General features: G+C 40.3%; 1 protein-coding gene across 1 annotated transcript in view; it reads right to left on the bottom strand.

Annotated features, from left to right (window-relative positions):
* The window catches only part of LOC135215627 (DNA ligase 1-like), a 189912-nt gene that overhangs the window by 5026 nt on the left and 161194 nt on the right, over positions 1-23692 (bottom strand). The window contains exons 14-19 of the mRNA XM_064250542.1: positions 22685-22901; positions 20069-20175; positions 19816-19944; positions 13211-13299; positions 11513-11621; positions 4327-4419 (exon numbers count right to left, since the gene is read on the bottom strand). Coding sequence (XP_064106612.1) covers positions 4327-4419; positions 11513-11621; positions 13211-13299; positions 19816-19944; positions 20069-20175; positions 22685-22901 — 744 coding nt within the window. The remainder of the gene's footprint in view (positions 1-4326; positions 4420-11512; positions 11622-13210; positions 13300-19815; positions 19945-20068; positions 20176-22684; positions 22902-23692) is intronic.

Raw genomic sequence — 23692 nt, 5'->3', positions numbered from 1 at the left:
GAAGATAGCACTCCTAGAAGAACCTGCCACTGATGAGCTGACTGATGCGACTTTGACAGGAAGTTGCGCACTACAGCCTGCAACTTCTCCAGTCTCTGATCCGACGGGAAAACTCTTGCCACTGTTCTATCGATGACCATGCCCAGGTAGAAAATCCTTTGAGAGTGGGTGCGAGGTTCGACTTTCCTGGTTGACTAATATGCCCAGGTCCAGACAGAACCGAAGAAGACGATCCGTCTTGCAGCAGGTTCTCCCTGGAAACTGCCAAGACCAACCAATCATCGAGGTACCTCAGCAAACGGATCCCCTGAGCATGGGCCCAACTTGACACAAGAGAGAAGACCCTTGTGAACACTTGAGGGGCTGTCGTCAGCCCGAAGCACAAGACTTTGAACTCGAAGATCTTGTCCGCCAGAGAGAAGCGAAGAACTTCCTGGACGTGGGATGAACAGGGATTTGGATGTATGCGTCCATCAAGTCTATCGACAGCATGAAGTCGCCTTCCCTCACGGCTGCTAACACCGAGCGCAGGGTCTCCATCTTGAACCGTGTCTTTCTGATGAAGCAATTCAAGGTGGATAAGTTGATCACAGGCCTCCATCCTCCCGACGCCTTGGGCACCAAGATGATGTAACTGTAAAACCCCGGGGATGGACGCACTACTTCCTCTATCGCATCCTTGCCCAGCATTTTCTGCGCTTCCTCCCGAAGAGTCAAGAACTTCAGAGAATCTGGAGGATACGTCTTCCTGAGCTGCGGCTTGTCTGACAGTGGAGGAGAGTAGTCGAATGGCAACAGGTATCCCACCTGAAGGACATCTACCACCCACTTCTCCGCCCCGTAACTCTGCCACTTAGCCCAATGGCCAGCTAGGCAACCCCCCAACCGTGGCGCAGGAGAGGGAATGGTGCCCAACCTACCAACGGCCCCCTTGACCTCTGCCCCTGGGGCCCCTTCTTGGTTTAAAGGAACGAGAGCAAAAGGGGCGTTGATCTTGAGACTTGGACTGTGTTGAACGGGAAGGCCCTGCCAAGCTCGAGGTCCACGATGGCCTACCAGGCGACGATCTCCTGGACTGCTGCTGGACCGGGGGAGGAGGGGCCGGATGTCTCCGAGGGCGAGACTCTTGGTGTCAGCCCGGCGTCGGTCTATCGTATTTTCAAGTTCTGTCCATGGGAACAAGAATTGTGACTCCAACAGATCACCATTCCTCAAGGCCAGCTAAGACTCGGTGTCGAGCAACCTCTCCATCCTAGGCAAAGCCACGTCCCTCCTAACCAGAAGAAGATTAGCCCATAAATTGGCACTGAGGTGAGCCAAATAAGAAAACACCTTGCCCCCCGACTGCAATAGACTGGCAAGCGAGGCGGCACTCACCAACCCTTCAGGGGACCTGTCAGAAGCTATCTTGGCAATCACCACAGACCAGAGGTCCAGCCAAGAAACCGTCTGCAACATGGAAGCCACCATAGATTCCAAAGCTAAGGCATCTTGCGGAGACAAGGACGGAGCCACTGACCTCACCTGTTCCAAAGTCAAACCCGGCTTCAGGCGAATGACGTCTGGGTTAAGGTGGCATGACAACAAAAACGCAGAACTCGTAGCATAGTAGTCTTGTGAGAGACGGGGGTAGTAGTTTGGTAGAGCCCCCAGAGCGAAGTGAACCGTCCCGGTCAGAAAAAGAAGCGTTGACCTTCTGCAAGACCGACTGAACGTCCCCCAACAACGGCAGCTGAAGAGATGATTTGGGGTCCTGAGTAGCTCCCACCAAGGCTTCCAAGCAAGGAGTGTAAGACGACCGAGCCTGAGTCCTACTTTCCAAATTGTTGAACCCACGAATGAGATCAACAACTTCCGAAAAGGAAGAAAGAAACTCCTGCGTGTCTCCCTCCTCCTGCTCTGGCACCGGCGACGAGAAGGATGTGTAGGCTCTTCTAACATGCCTTCGTCACCAAAATTCACAGGAGGGTTAGCAGCCAAACAGTCCAAAACCCCTACTAACCTATCTTGGTTGGGTCCAAGCGTCAGCCTCTGAGACGGACCCACTGTAACACTAGGCACATCACTTACCTCAACAGGTGACTCCAGAGGTCCATGAATGGTCACAGGCACTTGAGATTGACGGAGAATCCCTTATAGTTGAATTTTTGAAAGCACCAGTTAGAGAGGCAGGCAAACACTCCGGTTGCACCAACTCCGTGCTCATTACCTTAGACCTCTTGACATGTGCCTTCAGATCTTTACGGGGACGAACAGACCTTGGAGAAGAAGGAGCACTAACATCACATGCACGGGCAGGGGAGGTTGCAACACGCTCGCGATGTGCAAGGACGGAGGGGGTGGGTGGGGTGGGGTGGGGTGGTGGCACGTTCTAGATTAGGCGGCGAAGCAACCCCTGCAAAACACACATCACTAACACTGCCCGAAACCACAGCACTATCGGGAACACGTCAGCGTTGTTCCTCCCTCGACAGCGAAGGAAGGGCAAAGTCCTTAGCCTTCCAACGCTTAATACGCCAACGAGGCGTAGAGGGGGAAGAGGGAGAGGACGACAGCACTAGCTTTTTATGCACACTCTTCTCGGAAGGCGGGGACAAAACGTGTTTCCTACCAGTCCTCCCAACCGATAAGGCAGCCAACTTCACATCCAATACAGAGTCCAGCCTCTGAAGCACTGCCTGGTATATGACCTCAGACTGATGTGCCTGAGAAGGCTCCGAAGACAAGGAAGGGAGATGCTGCGAACTGGGCGGCAGTGATGATGTCGCAGCTAAGCGAGGTGGATCAGAGGAGGCGACTGAGAGTGACGTCAAAAGTGGTGGTGATGTCACGGCTTCCCCTGTGTGAGGGGGAAAGAGACGCCACTGGCAGAGGAATACACAAAGATGGACCCCGTGACGTCATCAACAGGGCTGACGCTGCAGCGTCACTCCGATACGAAGCGGCGGCAGACACTGGCGGAGCAATACAAGATGGCCGACTGCTCCTACCCATGAAGATGAGGCCGGGAGGAGGGGGGATGGCCTGACTGGACCGGGAAGGGGGGATGCAAGCCTCCACAAAATGCACTAGCAACCCCTCCAAGGACAGGGTACCCCCTAGCCCAAGAGTCTTCCAAATCGCCGCCAATTTGGACGCCTCCAACTCTGGAAGAGAAGAGAATGATGAAAAAACCTCACCCTTCTGGGGAACCAAAAAAGCTCCTGAGGAATAGGGGGGCTACATTACAAAAATTACCCTGGCGACCTCCCGATACTTCCATTGATGAATCAATGGAAGAAAAGGAAGGAGATGCAGGGGCAACGCTACTATGGGGGTTGACTACTGTGGAAGACGAAACATCGGGAATAGGAGCAAAGCCCTCCCAAGTGGGAAGAGTGGAGACTCTCCGATGTTCCCTCTTACCATAAAACTTCCTCCACTGCTCCTTAGGCCATGCCCGGCATTCCGTACAAGGATTCGTAATCGTAAAAAATTCGAACGACACCTACTACATGTGATGTGAGGGTCTGTCTCTGCTGAAGCCAAAAAACGAGAATACGGAAACCCAGGAACTCCGGGGCACATATGCTAATGCCGAGAAGGAGCAGAAGCCATAATACCAGGTAAAAAAACACACACACACTAAGAGAAACGAAACAGGCAATGAACCGGGGAAAAGGCCAAGAGAGGAAAACAACTCTCGCCCAGGCGGTTAAGAAAAAGACTGGCGTAGATGAGTGGTGTTTGACCACTCTTCACCCGATCTATGCATGCATTGCCAGATATCACAAGATTCCTTGCTTTCACCTGCTTTTTAACCGGATCCAGCTAGGCGCTAGAAATTATCTTATTGTTAAGACCGAGGGCTTTTTCGCGTATGAACAAGAGGGCAGGTCTGTCACCTACATAAAATAAAGGATATTGCTAGCGTGAATTTCAAAATTTAAGCTGCCGTCAACTAGAAACTCTTAGCCCAGTAAATACTGGGTAAGTATATATAAAACTTAATATTATCATAAAACTGTCATTTTACTGTTTTCTATTTTGACCATTTCCTACAGTGGCTTGTCTGTTGAATATAAAGCATATGAATAATTTCTTAACTTGCTGCTGTTTGTTTCTTGATGGAGTGAAACAACACTTGACCATAATGGACATTGGCTACCCGCAAACCTGCAAATTGGATATAAAGGAAGCACTACCTCCTGGCTTATTAGTGTGGCTAAACAAGGCATGGCTATTCAATTGAAAAACTTGTTATTCATTGAGTAAAAACTCGATGTAAATCCGAGGGAAAACAAAACACTTCTAGGTCTGAAAAACAAAGTTTGAATTATAACTTACTTGACTTGAACTTGTAGCATTTTCTGGTGTTTTGTCCTCTCTGATACGCAGAAACCTTGGAAACCTCAAGGAGATTCCTTTCTCTGGATCAACCTAAGTAAGTAAAAAGAATTTGATTAAAAACTGATTTGAAAATCATCAGCACTTATATAACAAATTATTAACCACTAAATGCATGCAAAGAATTTTGATAGTGTAGTCGCTGTTTTGTCCTCAAAGGATTTACCCTCTATGGTGTGCACCAGCACCTCATGGTGATCAGACTAATATCAAAGAAATACCTTTTAGCCTGATCTTGTAGCCAAGTATTATGCCATAATGAAAAACACTATGACAAGTGATTGAGTATAATGGACTCAAAGGCAAGAAGGCATTTAACCTTCTTGTCTTCAGCGAAGTTGTACCCAGTGTCCTACGTCAAAACCTGTAGAAGTGACTACGTATTGCGCAAATGCATCGGCCATCTTGTTTTATGATCGGGCTGGTTAAAAGACCAAGATCCATTACTCCTCTGGTCAACACAGAGGCAGGTCTATTCAGCCAGTGCACCTCTGTATTGAGAAATTTTACCTTCGAGATCATTCTCCAAGAATCATGGAATTCCAGAAAGTTGAAAGTTAAATGCTTATTTTTAGGATATAGTGAAAACATTTAGGTTAAAAACTGTAAAACAAAATTTTTTTGTGAATATGGAAACTGGTTTTTGTTTGGCCGTCCCATGTTTGTAGAGCACGTGGTCAGTGCGAGACACGATCCAGGCTAGACTTCTTTATGAAAACGAGAATTGTTTAAAAATTGCTGTCATTCTTTTTAGAAGTTTTTTGGCTAAAGAACTACTCCTCAATGTATTATCAATTTAGTTAATCTTTTCAGATAACAGAGTCTAAAATTTCCTAGGCATTATCCTACATGAGCTACTAGCCTGGTCGAATTAGGACAAATAATTTTAAACTAGGATATCTATTATCACTAGCCTGTAACCTAAGGTTATATATCTAGAAGGTGATTCAAATGACCCTGACTAAGTAGTTACCTAATATTTCAGTGATAAGTGCCAAGAAGTAGATAAAAAGGCTACCCCATTTTAATTTCATTTGACATACATATTTAGCATGACCGAAATAAACCAAGCCAGGTAATTCCTAGTGTTAAGTGGTAAACCCTTACTACCACGACTACTGAATTGTTAGCCTAGAATACGTATCCTAAGGCTAGTCAACAATTGGCAACAGGTGCCAAATGGGATCGTAATCTAAACTTATGGCTACATTTTAAGTGGTGATTTTAAATAACATGTAAAATTGAGTGTTAAAATGGTAATTCTAATTACTAGATACTCTAAGTTAGACTTAGAGTATGTGTTAATTAACTTATATGGTAAAATAAGCTAACATGAAGGTTAGTATTGATATGATGGTTTATCCCTAATACAACATACTAAAATTATTCAAGGCTTAGCAAAAATGTCTGTGCTATGACGTAGTATCCTAGCCTATATATGTATATATAAGTTTACAAACTAGTTTATTAACAATTTCAAAAATTACTGGTCATGTGGCCTAACTAAGAGAAGAGGCTACATATTAAATTCTGGTTGGTAATAAGTAGAAACTTAAACAGATTTGGTAGGAATAGATTATACCAGCGATACTAACCCAAACCTTACAGAAAAGTTGCTTAGGTCAGTAAAACGGATTAGTCATAAACTAATTTGAATGGTATTGGGTGTTGTTATAATTAAAGCCTAAACATAACCAATCCATAAGGGCTAAGTTTAAGTAGTATAAAATAAACATGGCTTCATAGGTAATTTAAACCAAAAAAGGTTTAAGTTAACATAGATATAGGCAGATCAAGGTAATAACTCCGCATTAAGTATTCATATTGAAATTACAGTTTCTCTATACTATTGATTGAGTTGCTTATTGAAATTTAACCATTATTTTTGAGGGGTCGATTGTAACCCACAGGGACTAGTATCAGAAACAGCAAAATGACATTTGATGCCCCAGTCCCTAGTGGCTTCTTATTTACGGGACTGCTCCTTACAGTCCATGCAGAGTTAGTGCATAGAATTGCCTAAATATTTTACCGAATGTACTAAAAATGTACATTTGTACTTAAATTGACTTGTAAAATGATATCTACTACTCATTAATATTTACAGGTGTCCATTATTAAAAATAATTGATACTAATTAAACTTTTCTAATAACAATTTGGTTTTTTCACCACAGGGCCATCTTGAGAAATAACCCTCAATTAAAGTGTTCCGTAACCAGTTGCTCGGCACAGTTTTTACCACTGGGCACTGCCTCCTTGTAATGATCAGGACAAATATGTTAGGTTGCCTGATATGTGGGAAATATGTAGTGTGCTCTTGGTGAGAGGCTTTAAGGATAAACTGCCCCCTTTTAGACTGTCTTGATGGGTACTAGGGTTTAGCAAAGGTGAGGGAGGGGAAGATTATATCTATCCTGTAGAACTCCAGCAGCATATTTTTAATCCCTTCTCTGAAGATCCATTAGAGGTAGATATTGATAACAAAAGAACCTTGCTGCACCTGAGGAGGAAATAGAGGAATCCTTACTTAAGAGTGGAATTGTGAAAAGACTTAGAGGTAGACATTTGATAACAAAAGAACCTTGCTGAACCCAGAATGGCCAGGGACACAGATGTCAATTAGCCATGGGGGAAACATTGTAGAAGCAAGTCAATACCCCATACAGCTTTCAAAAGCTGATCACGATCCTTCCCCCAAAGGGGATATAAGGATCCAACTGAACCCAATGGAAATGGCAGCAATTTCAGAGGGTTATAGCAATTCTGCCCCCTGGGGAAGAGACAGCTGCAGCTCAGCTGTAGATACACAATCAGGTTACACAAGCTCCCCCAGAAGGGACACAAGTTTGCAGTATTAGATCAGTTTCTTAAGGGAAATACAGTGGAACCTCGACATACGAAAGTCCCTACTTACGAAAAATCCAAGTTACGAAAGCAAAGACGAAGATTTTTTTGCTTCTGTATACGAAAATAATTCAGGTTGTGAAAGGGTAAAGTCTGAGATTCACCTGGTCCACCAAGAACAATTTTAAAACTCGTGCGCCGCCAACTGAGTAGACTCGCCACCATCCTCCCGCTCTCCCATTGGTTCCTGATGCTACTCACCGCCGTAAGATCCTGCTCTCCTATTGGTCAGCATCATGCCTCTATGTAAAGGCGTTCCTTGACCATTTTTTGCGGCAGCGTTATTGTAAACACTGGAATTCATTCGTTCACATATATTTCGTTTGTTAACGTAAATTCGTGTTAGTGATTTCACTTTCGTTGTACTGTAAGTTACTTTATCGTGTTGTATGTGAATTTAATTACTTACGTTATTAGCCATGGGTCCCATGAATGTTGCTGAAGTTCACGGAAAGAAGAGGATGCTTTCTATGGAGAACGAAGATGGAGATAATCAAGAAGTGTTAATGTTTTCTGCCATTTGTTAATGTGTTTCGTAAAGTTTAGTGCTAATGTTTTCTGCCATTTGTTAATGTTTCGTAAAGTTGAGTGTTCATGTTTTCTGCCATTTGTCCTCCTCCTCTGTCGCCACTTTCGGAGATCGCCTCACTCGAAAGGTAAGGTGCCACATTTTACTACATATGTACTTACATGTGCGTAAAGTATTTCTTATACCATGTACACTAGTACACTTTATTTACAGGTACGTACTACAATAAAGGTTATGTTAGGTATTGAATGGTCCAAATTGTTGCATTTCATTGTTTATTGGTCAATATAGCTTTATAATAAAATTTACTGTGGTGTTTTTGTAGGGCTTGGAACGAATTAGGCAATTTACATGTAAAACGTAGTTCAAGATACGAAAAAATCAGGTTATGAAGGCCGCTTTGGAACGGATTAATTTTGTATCCTGAGGCATTACTGTAATGAGTGACATCAACAATGCTTTTGCTACCGAACAGCAACAGATAATGGACATACTGCAATATTCTGAACAAGATATTAAAGAAATAAAGTCAGTAATGGGTACACCAAAATGTAAACGTCTTGCATCTTGCAACAGAATAAGGAGAGTTGAAGCCCAACCTGCTCAAACAAGAGTTAAGAGTGCAAACCCAACTGGAACCAACAAAACGGCCAGTCCAGGTTATGAGTCTTATGACCAAAATGTAACAGACTCCAAAATCCTACTCTGATGCTGATAATCCTTGGCGAGATGCCCCAATGTGTATTTTTTCTCAGGATGGTAAGTATCTTATTAATGAGAGAAAGACTATGATAGAAATAGTACATGTTAAATTTAGGGACAGGGCAGCATTTCCTAACACTGAATGGCACCTGATACCACATGTGCCAGACATGGAGAAACCTCAAAAGGAAACTATTCTCTTACCGGGCAATTTGGCACTGAGAACTGTAGATGAAAATCTTTATCAGGTAAATGGGAAATGGATTTATATTTCTATCATGAACAAAATTCAGGTTGCTCATCACATTTAAAATCATAAACCAAGTGAAGGCACATTTTCAAAATTACGTAATAACCGGAAAGTGTGAGTCATTGGCAGAACTAAAACCATTTGCTTCGGTTATCCCAGCTTCAAAAAACTCCACTGAAGAATGAGCAACACTTCAACTCCTTTTGAGAGGAAAAAGCTCCCCTTATATATTGCAACTCAGCAATTTGGAACTCCAATGAGAAGGATTTCAGAGGGGACATCAGCATCAGAGTTTCAATCTAGGATCCACCTCCTTAGTGTCTTAACCACTTCATTGTTAGAGTAGCCACAAAAAAGCTTCCAGAAGAATCTAGGTTAAGTTTTACTGTTGTGCATTATGGGAAGCTCCTATGACTTTTTAGACTGGTGCTTAAAAGTGCAAATGGAGGTACTGGAAAACTCCAACAAATCGCTTCCCAATGTGACTGCCTTATTACAGTCTAAAGCTTTCTGCCGAGACCTCTTTGAGGAGTCTATTGTGACTAGTAAAAGAGCAAGCACATCAACAAAATTGCAGCGTGCGCTCTACTGGGAAAAGAATTCAGGAAACAAAAAACCAGAAATTTCCCCTTACCCAATCTAAAAAAGGCACGCTTTGATAAAAAAAATCATATAGGCCTTTATTCACTTCAAATAGCTCTCCTCTTACACTGGTATGTAGTCAGAAGGGAAAGCTCCCTCAAAAGGGACAACCTGCTCAGCAAAAAGGGTATCCTTTTCACAAGGTCCAAAAAGCAGTTTATAAAGAAACGGAAAGGGAACACCTGGAATGCCCCTTAAGGGAAAAGGCAGAGGAAGGGGGGATCCCAATAGGAATTGTTTGGTCAGGGGTTGGCTTCAGAAATATCACAAGGAATGGAAGTCTTCTCCTTTGGGACACAGCATTATTCTCAATGGACTGTGGTGGAAATGGTCTCACCTTCCTCCACCTTTGAAAGGGTTCTTTCAAAAACTCAGACCCCTCTATGAAAGATTACGTGCAGAAGGCCCTCTTAAAAGGAGACATGAAGAAACATTCTTACATTCATCACCAAGCCCGTCTCTTCAGTGTTCCCAAAAAGGATTCTTCAGAATGAAGGGTGATCCTCAACCTGTCAACATTGAACAAACACATTGTTTGCCAAAAGTTTCAAATGGCTACCATTGCCCAAGTACATTCTGTCATCCCAAAAGGGACCTGGATAGTTTTTATAGATCTGAAAGATGCTTATTGGCATGTCCCTATTGCCGTTCTCTTCCACTCCTTCCTAGGATTCCAGAAGGGGAAAAATATGTACAGATTGAAGGCCACGCCTTTCAGACTACACATTGCTTCAAAAAGCGAACTTCCTAGTAGCATTAGCATCAGGAGCCCGTATTAGTGAAGGGGGCTCACTTAGACAGGGATGATAACCAATTATTGTCGTCTCCTGGGCCATCATTCCTGGCCAAGAATGAGAGTCCTTTAAAGAGGAAATCTATTTTTAAGAGAAAACTCAATTTAGCAGACAAAACATGCACAGTTCAAGCACTTAGTAAGGTTTACCTAGAGATCCAACAAATGTTTCAGAAGGTCCAATTTCCCTACATCCTAGCATGAACAAACCACCCTATCTACAAGGGCTAAGAATAATTTTACTATCAACAAGGGCAAAGAATAATTTTAGTCTCCCTCATTAAAAAGGCTAATCCACATTCATTTCCTAGATCACATGATATCAGGAAAGTAAGGACAACATTGGCCTTCTTCAGAAATGTATCATTCGAAGAGGCTTCTGAATGTACTGGGTGGTCATCATAGTCAGTATTCTTAAATCACTACTGCCATGAGCTGGAACAAATTCAACTACACTGTGTATCAGTGGGTGGTATGGTTAGTCCTGACCCCATTGGTGCCACAGCAGAAAACCAGGGGTCTCCCTAATGGATGGGTATGTTGACTATCGCTGGGGAAGGTGCGTCAAGATTGCACCATACCTAGCATGCTTAGGTAAGTCACCATAGAACTTTAAACTAAAATTATATCCTATTGATTACTTCTGTTATATTTTTTTTCTGAAACTAGTGGCTTGACATTGGACCTGAGATGATTTTTAAACTATCAATTTCTTTATAATGCTCCTTTGAGGATGAAACAGTGACTACTCTATAAAAAAAAAAAGTTTTAACGTAGGAAAAACCTACTTTTGGCAGTGTCTGTTGAGTCCTCAAAACCCTTCCACTTACCTGATGAAAAACCATGGGATTTGGGTACAAGGTTCATCCTGCGTTGACCAACAGAGTAATGGATCTTGGGCTCAATCATAAAACAAGATGGCCGATGCGCATGCGCAAGTCACTTCTACACTTTTGATGTAGGAAACTGGGTACAGCTTCGCTGAAGAAAAGATAAAATACCTTCTTGTCTTTGATTCCTTATACTCTATCACTTGTCATAGTGTTCATCATCATGGCATAATACCTGGCTACAAGAACAGACTAAAAAATATTTATTTGATATTAGTCTGATCACCATTCTGCACTGGCACACACCACGGAAGGTAAATCCTTTGAGGACTCAACAGTGATTACCAAAAATAAGTTTTTCCTAGGTCAATACCTGTTTTTGAAAAGACAAGTAACTAACATGCTATCAGTCTAGACTAATTTACAACTATTACAGCAATCCACATTATCAGTGAGAGGAATTACAAAACTTACAACACCAGCAGCAGCTTTGTGGTTTGGTGATATTGAAAGATCAGCACACTTGACTTCCCACACTTGTACAGGTTCAAACCAGGTATCAGGTTCATGGCTGCTATCATATCTATAATAAAAGAAAAAACTACATAAATTACCCCCAAAAATGTTAAAATCCACAAGTAAATTTACAAGCTAATGGAAGGAGTCCCTGTCCATGTGGGCATAAATTGATAAGAAGATGCCAATAAAGTAACTAAAGCTGCAACTCCTATGACCAGATAAAAAGTAGCTATTCCTGGTCTGATAGTCCACCAACTCTAAAACCATTGTCATTAATAAATGACAGATGTTAATAGAATAATAACTGATGAAGACAACTAAAACAGGCCAAATCCATAAATAAATTTTGATATTCTTCAAACTAAAAAGGAAAAAAGAAAGAAAAAAAAAAGCATCATACGGAAGTAATTTCACTTTGGCTTTCTAATGATGACATGGAAAGTTATAAATAGCTCGCATCGCATGGCCCAATTCCTATTTGCAAAGAATGCAGATCAACATTAACAGTTAACCCTATTCTATTAGATGAATATCCAAATTTCAATAAAGTGCAAACATTAAGTTTTGGAAATAGAAGAAATTTGTTCAGTTTTCACCATACTTTATTCATCGTTAAATTTAATTTTCAATAAACTGCAACTTATCATTCCAGGCAAACTTTTCAGGCAGGCCACTATGAGTTAAGTGGTGTGGTTAAATTATCTACTACAAATAATACACAGGTGGATTGTAACAAACTAACAATTTAACACTACTACAATAATCAAAATTTTCTCATATATTCAAGTAGACTAACAAGATAAGCACTACAAAACCTATAATGAAGGCAAAACGCACCAGACCTGCCTCTTGAATTTGGGAAAACAGGAGCAAGAAGACTATTGCAAATTTACTCTTAAATTTTGGACAACGGCCTTTTGGTCAAAAGACATCATTTCTCCAACTACAGGCAGTCCCTGGTTATCGGAGGGGTGCTGGTAAGCAAAAACTGCCATTAACCAAAACTCGGTGATTTATGGTGCCATAATGGCACTTATGACGCCGACAAGCGGTTATGCGCCTAAGTGCCATTATGGCGCCATAACTCATAATTGGCACCTTGTGGCTCCTTATGGCACCAATAACCAGAACTTGGCCCATTATGGCGCCATAAATCATTGATTTTATAGCACTAGACAAGCACCATAAAACCGGATCACAGATAACCAGGGACTGCCTGTATTGACCTTGAGTCCTTACGGGCCTACACCCAGCTGTCTTACTAAAAATAATTTGACCTACAACACTGAAAGAGAAGAGAGGTACTCTCCTTAAGCTTAATATGCCAATGGCCTAAGCAAAACTGATGGAAAAAGCCAGATAAATGTCAATTTCACAAAACAATGGCCAGTTAATCCCATGTTACTAAAATCTATGATCCTTTTTCAATGATGATGTATAGGCTACACATCTGCACAGGTTGACATCATTGTATCTTGAGAAAAAAAGAAAAAGGTACTCAAGCTTTGAGAGAATAAGTGAGAGAGAAAAAAAGCCTAACAGAAATAAAAACTTTATTTTCTCAATTTAATACAACTCTTCTGGAAAAGCCCCACTGGATACTACAATTTTGGAAAGTGCATGAGTTTGGAAACTCTAAAAGCTACAACTTACCTGTAGTAAGACTTTGGTTTTTCTATAACATGGTCTTTGAGGAACGTAGTGTGTTGTTGAAGTTGCTCTTCAGTAAATCCAGTTCCAATCTGGAAAAAATAAAATGAATCAATAAACAGCAGCAGTTTCCAAAAAGGTTGCTTTATTACACCGTTGAAATTTGAAGCCCAATGCACAGGATAATAACTTGTTCGTATTGTTAAATAACTCTAAACGTCAAACGATAATGGCAATGTTTAGGGAAATCAAGTCCTTAGCTTCCACTTTTCAAAATAAAACAAGATAAGTACAGCTAACCAAGTTTGGCTTTGAAACTTTAATTGGACAAGAATTACTCTGTGCAACACAATCATGTTTAGTACATGCAATCTGAAAGTTTAGATGTTCTCGCTACATGTGAGAAGTTCTGCTCAATTTTAGTTCCCAATCATTTTCACATACCCCTACCCAGAGAATGCTTCCATTCTTTCTATTTAAAAATCTCTCTCTGGAAGATTTCTGGGTAAATCACCTAAACAGTATAGTTTACCCTATATTATAACACACACTTGAACATTCAAGACATCTCCATCCAACACATGTATCTTATAAAGTAATACACTAGAATTCTGGCCTAAACTAAACTGTACTTCAATTTTCAATTTCAGTTTTATGTGGAACTGTCATTTTCTTTAATTCCTACATATGCAAGGACCCAGTGCAATTTAACACTTATACCATAAAGTGCATCTAATCTGCTGGAAAGATAATTTCTGTGCCAGGCACTTCAAAAACATTAAAAACCATACACCTTGTGTATTTCTAATAATAATACTTTGCCTTTGATCTCCTGGGAGATAATTTTTCATATACTAAATTACATGTACTTCTATGATAACTGAACACTGAAAGTCATAAAATTTGTGGAATAGTATTCTTAATCATCCTAACATGGGTTACTGTGAACACTGCAAAACAATTAGGTAACGAGAAACAACAAGTTGTCAAAATACTACAGTAAACACCCTGTATTCATGGGGTATGCCTATCAGAACCCTTCCCCCCCCACCACCCCCATAGTTAAATCTGTGAATAGAGTGGAACCTCGTTTTTCGTACAAAATCCGTTACAGAAACTGCCAAGAAGTCCAAAACATAAGAAATCTGAAACAATAATTCACATATGGAATAATGTAAATACAATTATTGTGTTCCAGACACCCTAAAATATTAACATAAAATACATTTTATGGGGAATAAACACAGTTTTACAGAAAACAATGTGAAATACTAAATATAAATGACTAATGAAATGAGTAAATGAACATTTAACATCACTCTTACCTTTATGGAAGACTCTTGTTAGCGTATGGATGACAGAGAGGAGGGGGGAGGGAGGAAGAGAGGTTATTGTTTGGAAGGGGAATCCTCCTCCAAAAGGAGTTCAGGTATCAAGGACCTATCTGGAGTTACTTCTTTATGTTTTTTACTGGCATTGTCTGGGGTTATTTCCCTTCTTGTTATTTTTTACTGGCACTAGGACCAGCTTGAGTCACTGGACTTCTGTCAAACAACAAAACTGTCCAGAGACGTGTTTCTGACGTCTCTTTAAAATCTGATTAAAGTGAAACAATGCACTGTCATTGAACATGTTAGAGACATGGATTACAACATCTTTGTTAAGATGAAACTTCTCACCAAAATTTTTTAACATCACTCCACTTGGAATGGACGAAGGCAGAACTCCGCAGCATAGATCAGAAAACCAGAAAACATATGACAATACACAAAGCACTACACCCAAGAGCAAATACGGACAGACTATACATAACACGAAAGAAAGGAGGGAGAGGACTACTAAGTGTAGAGGACTGCGTCAACACCGAGAACAGAGCACTGGGGCAATATCTGAAAACCAGTGAAGACGAGTGGCTAAAGAGTGCATGGGAAGAAGGACTAATAAAAGTAGACGAAGACCCAGAAATATACAGAGAAAGGAGAATGACAGACAGAACAGAGGACTGGCACAACAAACCAATGCACGGACAATACATGAGACAGACTAAAGAACTAGCCAGCGATGACACATGGCAATGGCTACAGAGGGGAGAGCTAAAGAAGGAAACTGAAGGAATGATAACAGCGGCACAAGATCAGGCCCTAAAAACCAGATATGTTCAAAGAACGATAGATGGAAATAACATCTCTCCCATATGTAGGAAGTGCAATACGAAAAATGAAACCATAAACCACATAGCAAGCGAATGCCCAGCACTTGCACAGAACCAGTACAAAAAGAGGCATGATTCAGTGGCAAAAGCCCTCCACTGGAGCCTGTGCAAGAAACATCAGCTACCTTGCAGTAATAAGTGGTACGAGCACCAACCTGAGGGAGTGATAGAAAACGATAGGCAAAGAGTCCTCTGGGACTATGGTATCAGGACGGATAGGGTGATACGTGCAAACAGACCAGACGTGACGTTGATTGACAAAGTCAAGAGAAAGTATCACTCATTGATGTCGCAATACCATGGGACACCAGAGTTGAAGAGAAAGAGAGGGAAAAAATGGATAAGTATCAAGATCTGAAAATAGAAATAAGAAGGATATGGGATATGCCAGTGGAAATCGTACCCATAATCATAGGAGCACTAGGCACGATCCCAAGATCCTTGAAAAGGAATCTAGAAAAACTAGAGGCTGAAGTAGCTCCAGGCCTCATGCAGAAGAGTGTGATCCTAGAAACGGCACACATAGTAAGAAAAGTGATGGACTCCTAAGGAGGTCAGGATGCAACCCGGAACCCCACACTATAAATACCACCCAGTCGAATTGGAGGACTGTGATAGAGCAAAAAAAAAAAAAAAAACAAAAATAATAATAATATAATAATAATAATAATAATAATAACTGTAATTGAAAAATGTGTATGAAAAATTTCCTTTCCCTCATCTTGAACTTTTAACTCGAAGAGAAGTTTGAAGCTAGAGCTGTCAAATATGCCAAGTATTGTGAGAGGTGGGGGAAGTGCTGCCAATTAGCAGGTCAATGATTATGTAATTCTCTCTCTCTCTCTCCTCTCTCTCTCTCATCTCGCTCTCTCTCTCTCCTCTCTTCGCTCTCTCTCTCTCTCTCTCTCTCTCGTAGTTAGTGGTAGATAATTTTAAATTTATCTAAATTTACCTTTATCATCTAGAACTGTAAATGTGCCATTCAAAACACACACACACACAAGAAAGTTTTTTATTAGTCCAAATAGAAAAAACCTGTTCATGAAAAGGAATTTCAGAAAAAAGAGAGAGAGACAATAAAGAATTTCTTGAAAACAAGGTTGAGAAGACTTTAAAAAAAAATAGATCGTCGGAAGTGGGGGGAAAAGAGACATAGTACGTATGTGATCTTCACACACTATAGTTTTACCAACTACTTATTTCCTTTTGTAAGGTTAATGTATTAAGCTAATTTTAAATGAAATTACAGTAATTTCAATTTCATTTAAAAATTAGCTTAATACTTAAGGAGCATGATTAGGGTCATATTTAGGGTAGATCTAGCTAATAACTCCACGGCAGTTAATTCTTTGGAATTTGCAGTTTCCTATAGTGATTAGCCTGCAATTTACCTTAGAACGCTATCCTTCGGTAAGTGGGACCTGTTGGGAATGCAGGGTTTTTGGGTGGGGGAGACTACAGGAGACTTGTTACCCTATCATACGGTAAGGGGAACCGATGGGAAAGCTGGGTTATGGGTGGGGTAAATCACCTGGGAGGAGGCTGTAGCGTGTTATTGTTATTTCTTGTCCTATTTGACGTTTGGAACATGAAATACAAGTGAAAATAGACAATGAATAAATAAGAGAATGTAGCTGTTTCACAGTCAAATATGATATTTTTATAAAATGAAGTTTTATAAATATACTTACCAAGTAATTACTTTGCTAACAATTAGCCTTGCACGGCATCCTGAATTTAAAAATTCACGTGCATGTGACTATTGCAATGTGTGGGTGACAGGTCCCACCCACCACAACAGGAACTCGCAACCACCTCCTCTACTGACACTTCACTTAGCACTTTATCCCTGCTCACTTTCTCCACTTTGTCCATGAGGACTCTAAAGACCTGCCCACACTAGCGGCATGCCCGTCAGACACTTCCAAGTGTTTATATCTTATCTCACTTCTAAAGCAGTGTTCCCAGATAATTGCATCGTTCTGGCTCCATACTCGGTCGGGTTAGTGTAGTGGAATGGGAAGAGTGTTTGCCCGTCGGGCAGTGCCCGCTAGTGTGGACAGGGCCTGACAGGGCCTAAGAGATGCCCCCAACTCTGCAACAGAACTTAACATTAGATTAAACTTCTTATCAAACTTAAGAGTTAATCCTAGATTCTAGGCTGGCAATGGCATCGAGTTTGGAAGCATGGGAGCTGAGCACTGGAGTGGGAGGAGGGAGAGAAGGAGGGCTGAGGATAGGCGAAAGATGATTACCAGGAGTAGATGAAGAGGCAGACCAGTATCTTAGGCCTACAGAAAGAGTCCCTACTGACAGAAGCCAACTTTCGGCTCTAAAAGCACCCTTCCTGATCTTGTTCTTTTCTAACCTGTTTCGGTGAGATTCCAAAACCTTCCACCTACCATCATCCCACTCCTTACACTTATCACAAAGATCTCTTGTACATACCTGTCCTCTACACTTACTGCACCTAGTGTGTGCATCATAGCACAGATGGGTCACTTGCAGCCTTCGCTACAATAGCAAAGACTGGAAGCGCTAGTGAGACATACTAATATTCTGAGCTAACAGAAGAGAAAAACTAATGCAGGCAAAGCAACCAAGATGAATGCAACACACGAAAAACCAACTAAAGCGGATACATCACCAACTTCAGAAAGCAATAGAAAAAAGTAGCGAACATGAACTCAGGAGCCAAACGACATCTTGTCGGTTGCGCAGCATGAATAAGAATGAGACTGTTGGCTTCTGTCGCTTGCAAGTTCCCGTTGGGTGGGACCTGTCACCCACGCATTGCAACAGTCCCTTGTGCGCGAATTTGTGAATTTAGGATGCCATACAAGGATAATCGTTGGCTATGTAATTACTTTGTAAGTTACTTTTATAAAATTCAGCTACTACTACTAATTACTACTACAGGCAGTCCCCAGGCTTATAACAGGGGTTCCATTTTTGAGACGCGAAAATCGTCGTAAGCCAGAAAATCATCAAAAATCTTAAGAAAACCTTACTTTTAATACTTTGGGAGTATTAAAAATGATGTAAACTGCATTTTTCATACAAAAAACCTGCAATATTGATTATTTTGCATTTTTGGAGTCATGTTTCTTCTGTCATATTGGCACCGTAACCGTGGAACATCGTAAACCTGGAAATAATTCCTGATGAATATAATTGAGAAGCATCGTAACCTTGGAACATCATAAGCCGGGGACTGACTGTATACTGAATGCTACGGCAGATGTGCCATGTTATAAGAAAGCTTTTGGTTTACACACAGACTTCTAAGTGAGGGAAATAGTGCGAGGTTCTTTGGGGGGATAGAGCGATGAACATGTATCCAACCAATCATGTTACAACCTCCTGTTACCAATGGCAAGTGCGAGCAGTGCAATATTACCTCTTGCCAGTACAAACCTTGCCAAAAATCTTTAAAATTGCAGATAAGGCACAAAACGCCGTTTCGTCACCCCCTTCAACAATCCTCCACCATTCTTTTGACCAATCACAGGCCTGGTTACCCACCCAGTACAGCTATGCCAATTTCGTTTTTTACATTAGTTAACTACAAGTTATGGTCTTTTTATTCTTAAAGTAGCCGAACTTTCCCATTAAATGCGATTACAGGTCTATTAATAACGTAATTTCAGTTTAAATCATTGCAGTACGTACATCAAAATATTTGCATCATTCAGAACGTTGGGTTTTTGCCTACCCCATATGAGAAATAAATGAAAACTGTGTTCACTGCTTAAGGCAAGTGCTTTTGCAATTTACAGTCATTGTTCAAACCTTATTCTTGGTGAGGTCATTCTAAGTGGTCTCCACACCTACTTTTTTCTTGGAAATTGATTTTTCCTACATTGTAGTCTCTGTTGATCATTTGTTATTTATGTCTAGGGGTGTCTACCTAACACCCACACCCCTTCTTTACCAACTCGTACCTCCTACACACACACCCTGAGTACACCACTTTCTCTCAGCCACTCCCTACCATGGAACATATGGCTCCCTTACAGTTTGCGTATCCGTTGCCCTTTACCAGAACACAAACATGGTCGGTTTGTTTACATGTGTTCTCCTCTACCCAAAACCCCAAATTCCCAAAGTCCCCCATCATTGTTGGGTAGAGATAGGAGGTAAATAACAGTTAACCCCTACAAGATAAATACTGCCTCTTCACCAAAGCACTAAAACTGTAGAAAAATCAATTCCCAAAGTAAAAGCAGGTGCAGAGTTATTAGCTAGAAATACCATATTTAGTGTCCAAACTCTAGAAGAAAGCACTTATTAGGATTTTCAGAGACCATGCCAAACTTATGCAAAAATTCCCCTTGCATAAATTCAGGGTATTACTGTAAATAGAAACCCTAAATTGTAATATATGAAATCTTACCTTGCAGAGAGATTGAAACTCTTCATTATCTGGATCATAGCAAGCAAGGAGGAAACAGCCATAGGCCCCCTTTCTTTTTCCTTTTCCCCAGTAGCCCCCAATAACTACTGCATCTATGGTATCACCAACCTGAAGAAAAAAAATAATAGAAATGAAACAAAATACTACTCTTCACATAAAATGTTTTTTATTTATGTCTTAAATATAAATTCAACACCAAATATTTACAAATCAATTATGCATAACACCTTACCCCATCTAGATAATCCTTCTTCAACTTCAGCCAATTGCGGGAACGTTTTGCTATTTCATAAGTAGCATCAACATCAAGTGTTTTCACCATCAGGCCTTCACAATTACCTAATAACAAAGAACACATTTGGACTTATCAGTTGGAGAAATAAGACTGTATTATTATTATTAATAGGGGTTAGTTTTTCCAGACCTCTGAGTCTCAAGTAGACTCTTCTCGGGCTGGTTCTCAGGGATCAATCCTGAGAAGGAAGGGAGAAAAAAAAAAAAAAAAAAAAAAAAAAAAAAAAGAAAAAAAAAAAAAAAAAAAAAAAATTAATTTTATTCGAGAAACCCGTCTTTAAAAAATTTATGATTTTATTAATTGAAAAATCCCTGCTTTCAGCAAGAATACTTTTCATTTCCGAACTCCGCAGATAAATAGATCTTTGCTGGGTCCAATTTGGGCACTCAACAAGCAAATGCTGTACTGTCATGGGTGTTTGACATCTGTTACATTTCACTGGGTCAGCATGTGGTGTTGACATCAAGTGACCATGTGAGAATCTTGTGTGTCCTATACAGAGCCTTGCTAGGATCACCTCTTTTGATCTTTCCTCCTGAGAGGATGTCCTCCATGCATGTACTTCAGTTTTTAGGTTTTTAAGTTTATTTGTTGTTGGCACCGAGGCCCATTCTCCTTTCCAATCCTGGTAAATCAATGTTTTAACAGATTTTACCCAGTCTGACACTGGGGCACGTGAAATTGTTGGAGGGACAGTGCAGGCTAATTTGGCAGCAGAGTCTGCATATTCATTTCCTTTTATTCCCACGTGTGCTGGGATCCAACATATTTCCATTGATATTCCTGATTGGAGGAGTTGATGAATTTTTATTTGAATTTCCTGTACTATTTGGTTTCCTGGTTGATACTGTCTTATTGCATCTATAGCGCTACATGAGTCACTGAAAATAACAGAGACACTTGCTTTTGCCTCAGATATCATATCTAGAGCCCTCTGTATGGCTGTGACTTCAGCAGTAAATACTGATGATATTGAAGGTAGGCTTTTTTTTAATTAACATATTTTTCGAATATCCAGATGCTCCTACTCCAACATTATTTTTGGAGCCGTCTGTATATACCATAAATTTGTCGCCTTTTCTTCTAATGTGCTCCAAAGCATGTTGGCGGTACATTTCCATACTTGTCATTTGCTTTTTGAGTAGGTAAGACAGGGAGGTACATATCTTTACTCGATTTAAAATCCATGGTGGTGGCAATTCCATTGGTGGGTGAAAAATTGGATCCATATTATGTATGTCCATTATGTATCTAGCTCTTTTTGGGAAAGAGCTAGTACTATTAACTGCTGTTACTGGATTACAGTTTTGGAAGCAGTCAGCTGCAGGAGACGATCCCGCTTGCATTGAGACAATTTTCTTTTTCCCCTAGAGTAAAAGAAGTTTTCTTTGCGTCACTAAGTAAACTTCTTAAGTCAGTTTGTACATACGTAATGTTTACAGAGAGTGAAATAGACCAATCTTACACTTAAATGCATGAACACTTAAACTAATTTTAGAAATTGAAGTTTCTGAAGGGATATCAGCTTTGAAAAGGGCAGTAACTTTGTGAATGGGTACCCCATCTTATAAAAGTACATTCACTTACTGTAGGTGCTGTAATTATACGTTTGCATCATATTTATGCATGTACAAAAACAAAAATAATAAATTTTTAATAAAGATTTTACAAATAAAAGCTTTAAAACTTATAAATTTACATAATATATTACACAAACACTTTTGCAGGGTTTTGCAGTGTTTCTGGAGGATTCACAAATATCTGCACTATTGTGAAAAACTCATGTATGATTATCAGTTAAATTCTAATGAAGTTCGCTCTATTGTGGATTTGGGCAAATCGAATCGCGTACGTTTAGGGTATTATTGTAGTTAAAAGGCTAAAAGTGAGGCACCTAGGAGCCAAAGGGACACTGCTTATCACCTTGATGAATGTCTACAGTTCAACATGTGCGGTGCACTGACAGCACTATTCCCGGTACTGGGATTACAAGATGGCAAGGAAGGAGAGTGGAAAAACATGGAGACTGCCAAAAATCAAAAGGAACATATGGTAAGCAGGATGTGCATGAGACACCAGTGCCTAGCCTAGGTGAAATTTTGCATATACAGTGCCAGAAAAGTATGGCATGCAGCTATATAACTGACAATCATTATACAACAAATTAGAAATCATTGAGATTATACAGCTTAGCAATGGTAAACATATTTCTACAAAACAGATCTTCTGAGACTACTTCTGATCTGAGAAGATTGGCAAAAGTTTTATTAAAAGTCTTACTAGTGTAATAATTGCTGTATGCAGATCATGGAAAGCAATCAATAACTTAAAGGAGTCAAAATAAAATTAAAGAAAAATTCAAATAAGAACTGACTACTGAAAGTGTTTCGTTGCTAACCACATGGCACACACCCCCCACAAGATCTGAAGGACTGGGCGCAAGCCAATGTACCTGATCCAAAAACGATTTTACCAGCCTGGAACCTGAGTATGACTCATGGATAGGCAACTACTTAATTTATAGTTCTGGGTCTGTGGAAAAGTCAATCTTACCTTTAATAGACTCTTCTAAGAATTCCTCAATATCTTCAGTATTTGTTGAATCCATACTTTTGGCGAATATAAACTCTCCTTCGACTTCATGGAAATTTTCCTTCAAAAGAGCACGGCGTTTCTCAAAAGGTTCCCGAACAAGAGGTTCACCATTCAGATACAAAAGATCAAATGGAAACACGCAAACTTGTACTTTGATCTCTTTCTCATCTGCATCCTGAAATATCAGAATCTGAATTTTACTCCACAGTAGTAAAATTCAGGTCTGCACAATTTTAGATTGAAAACTGTTCTAATTTCTATTAAACAATTTTCTGTGAATATCAGAGCACATATGTAGGTAATAGAAACATCTATAGTACTATAAATTCAAAGGACAATACTCTTCCATGTTACGTTAAGTAATCTCTGGCCCCTTCCTATGAAAAAAGTTGTATACAAAAATTACTTTAATTCTGCCAAAGCTTCGAACTGAAGTTGCTAAATACAAAGGGCTTACAACAAAAATGGTTTCTCTATACAAACCCATCAATCATAACCAGAATTAGTGGTCTCATGTCTCAAGATGCAATAGTCTTTCACTAAGTAATTAAATAAACAATCATCCATGCATGTAACACAGATTCACAGATAAAAACTAATCATCTTTATTGTTCATTCAACCCTGTAGTAAGTGTAGGACTATCTGTATATCTCTTTATTCTTCATAAGTTTTGTCAGGAAACATACCATTTTTGCATCCAGTATGAGCCCTGCAGGCATTGGACTCGCATGCCTTTCATCTTTAGCTTGGATGGACAAGTTTACCTGACTCCAGTGCTCTTCACTGAACAAGGCTTAAACCCCTCAAACAAGTGAACTTGGATACTTTCTTGATCAACAGACTCCGGCCTCTGCGGCTTCTCATATACAAAGTGGATAGGAATCCTTACACTACGCCATTAGTCATTAGATTGACATGTTTAAAGCCTCTTTCTGTTCCCTAGTCTCTGGAAGTGGCCAATAATG

Source organism: Macrobrachium nipponense, chromosome 5 (genome assembly GCF_015104395.2).
Source record: "Macrobrachium nipponense isolate FS-2020 chromosome 5, ASM1510439v2, whole genome shotgun sequence".
Taxonomy (NCBI): Eukaryota; Metazoa; Arthropoda; class Malacostraca; order Decapoda; family Palaemonidae; genus Macrobrachium; species Macrobrachium nipponense.
This window is presented reverse-complemented; position numbering and strand designations above follow the sequence as displayed.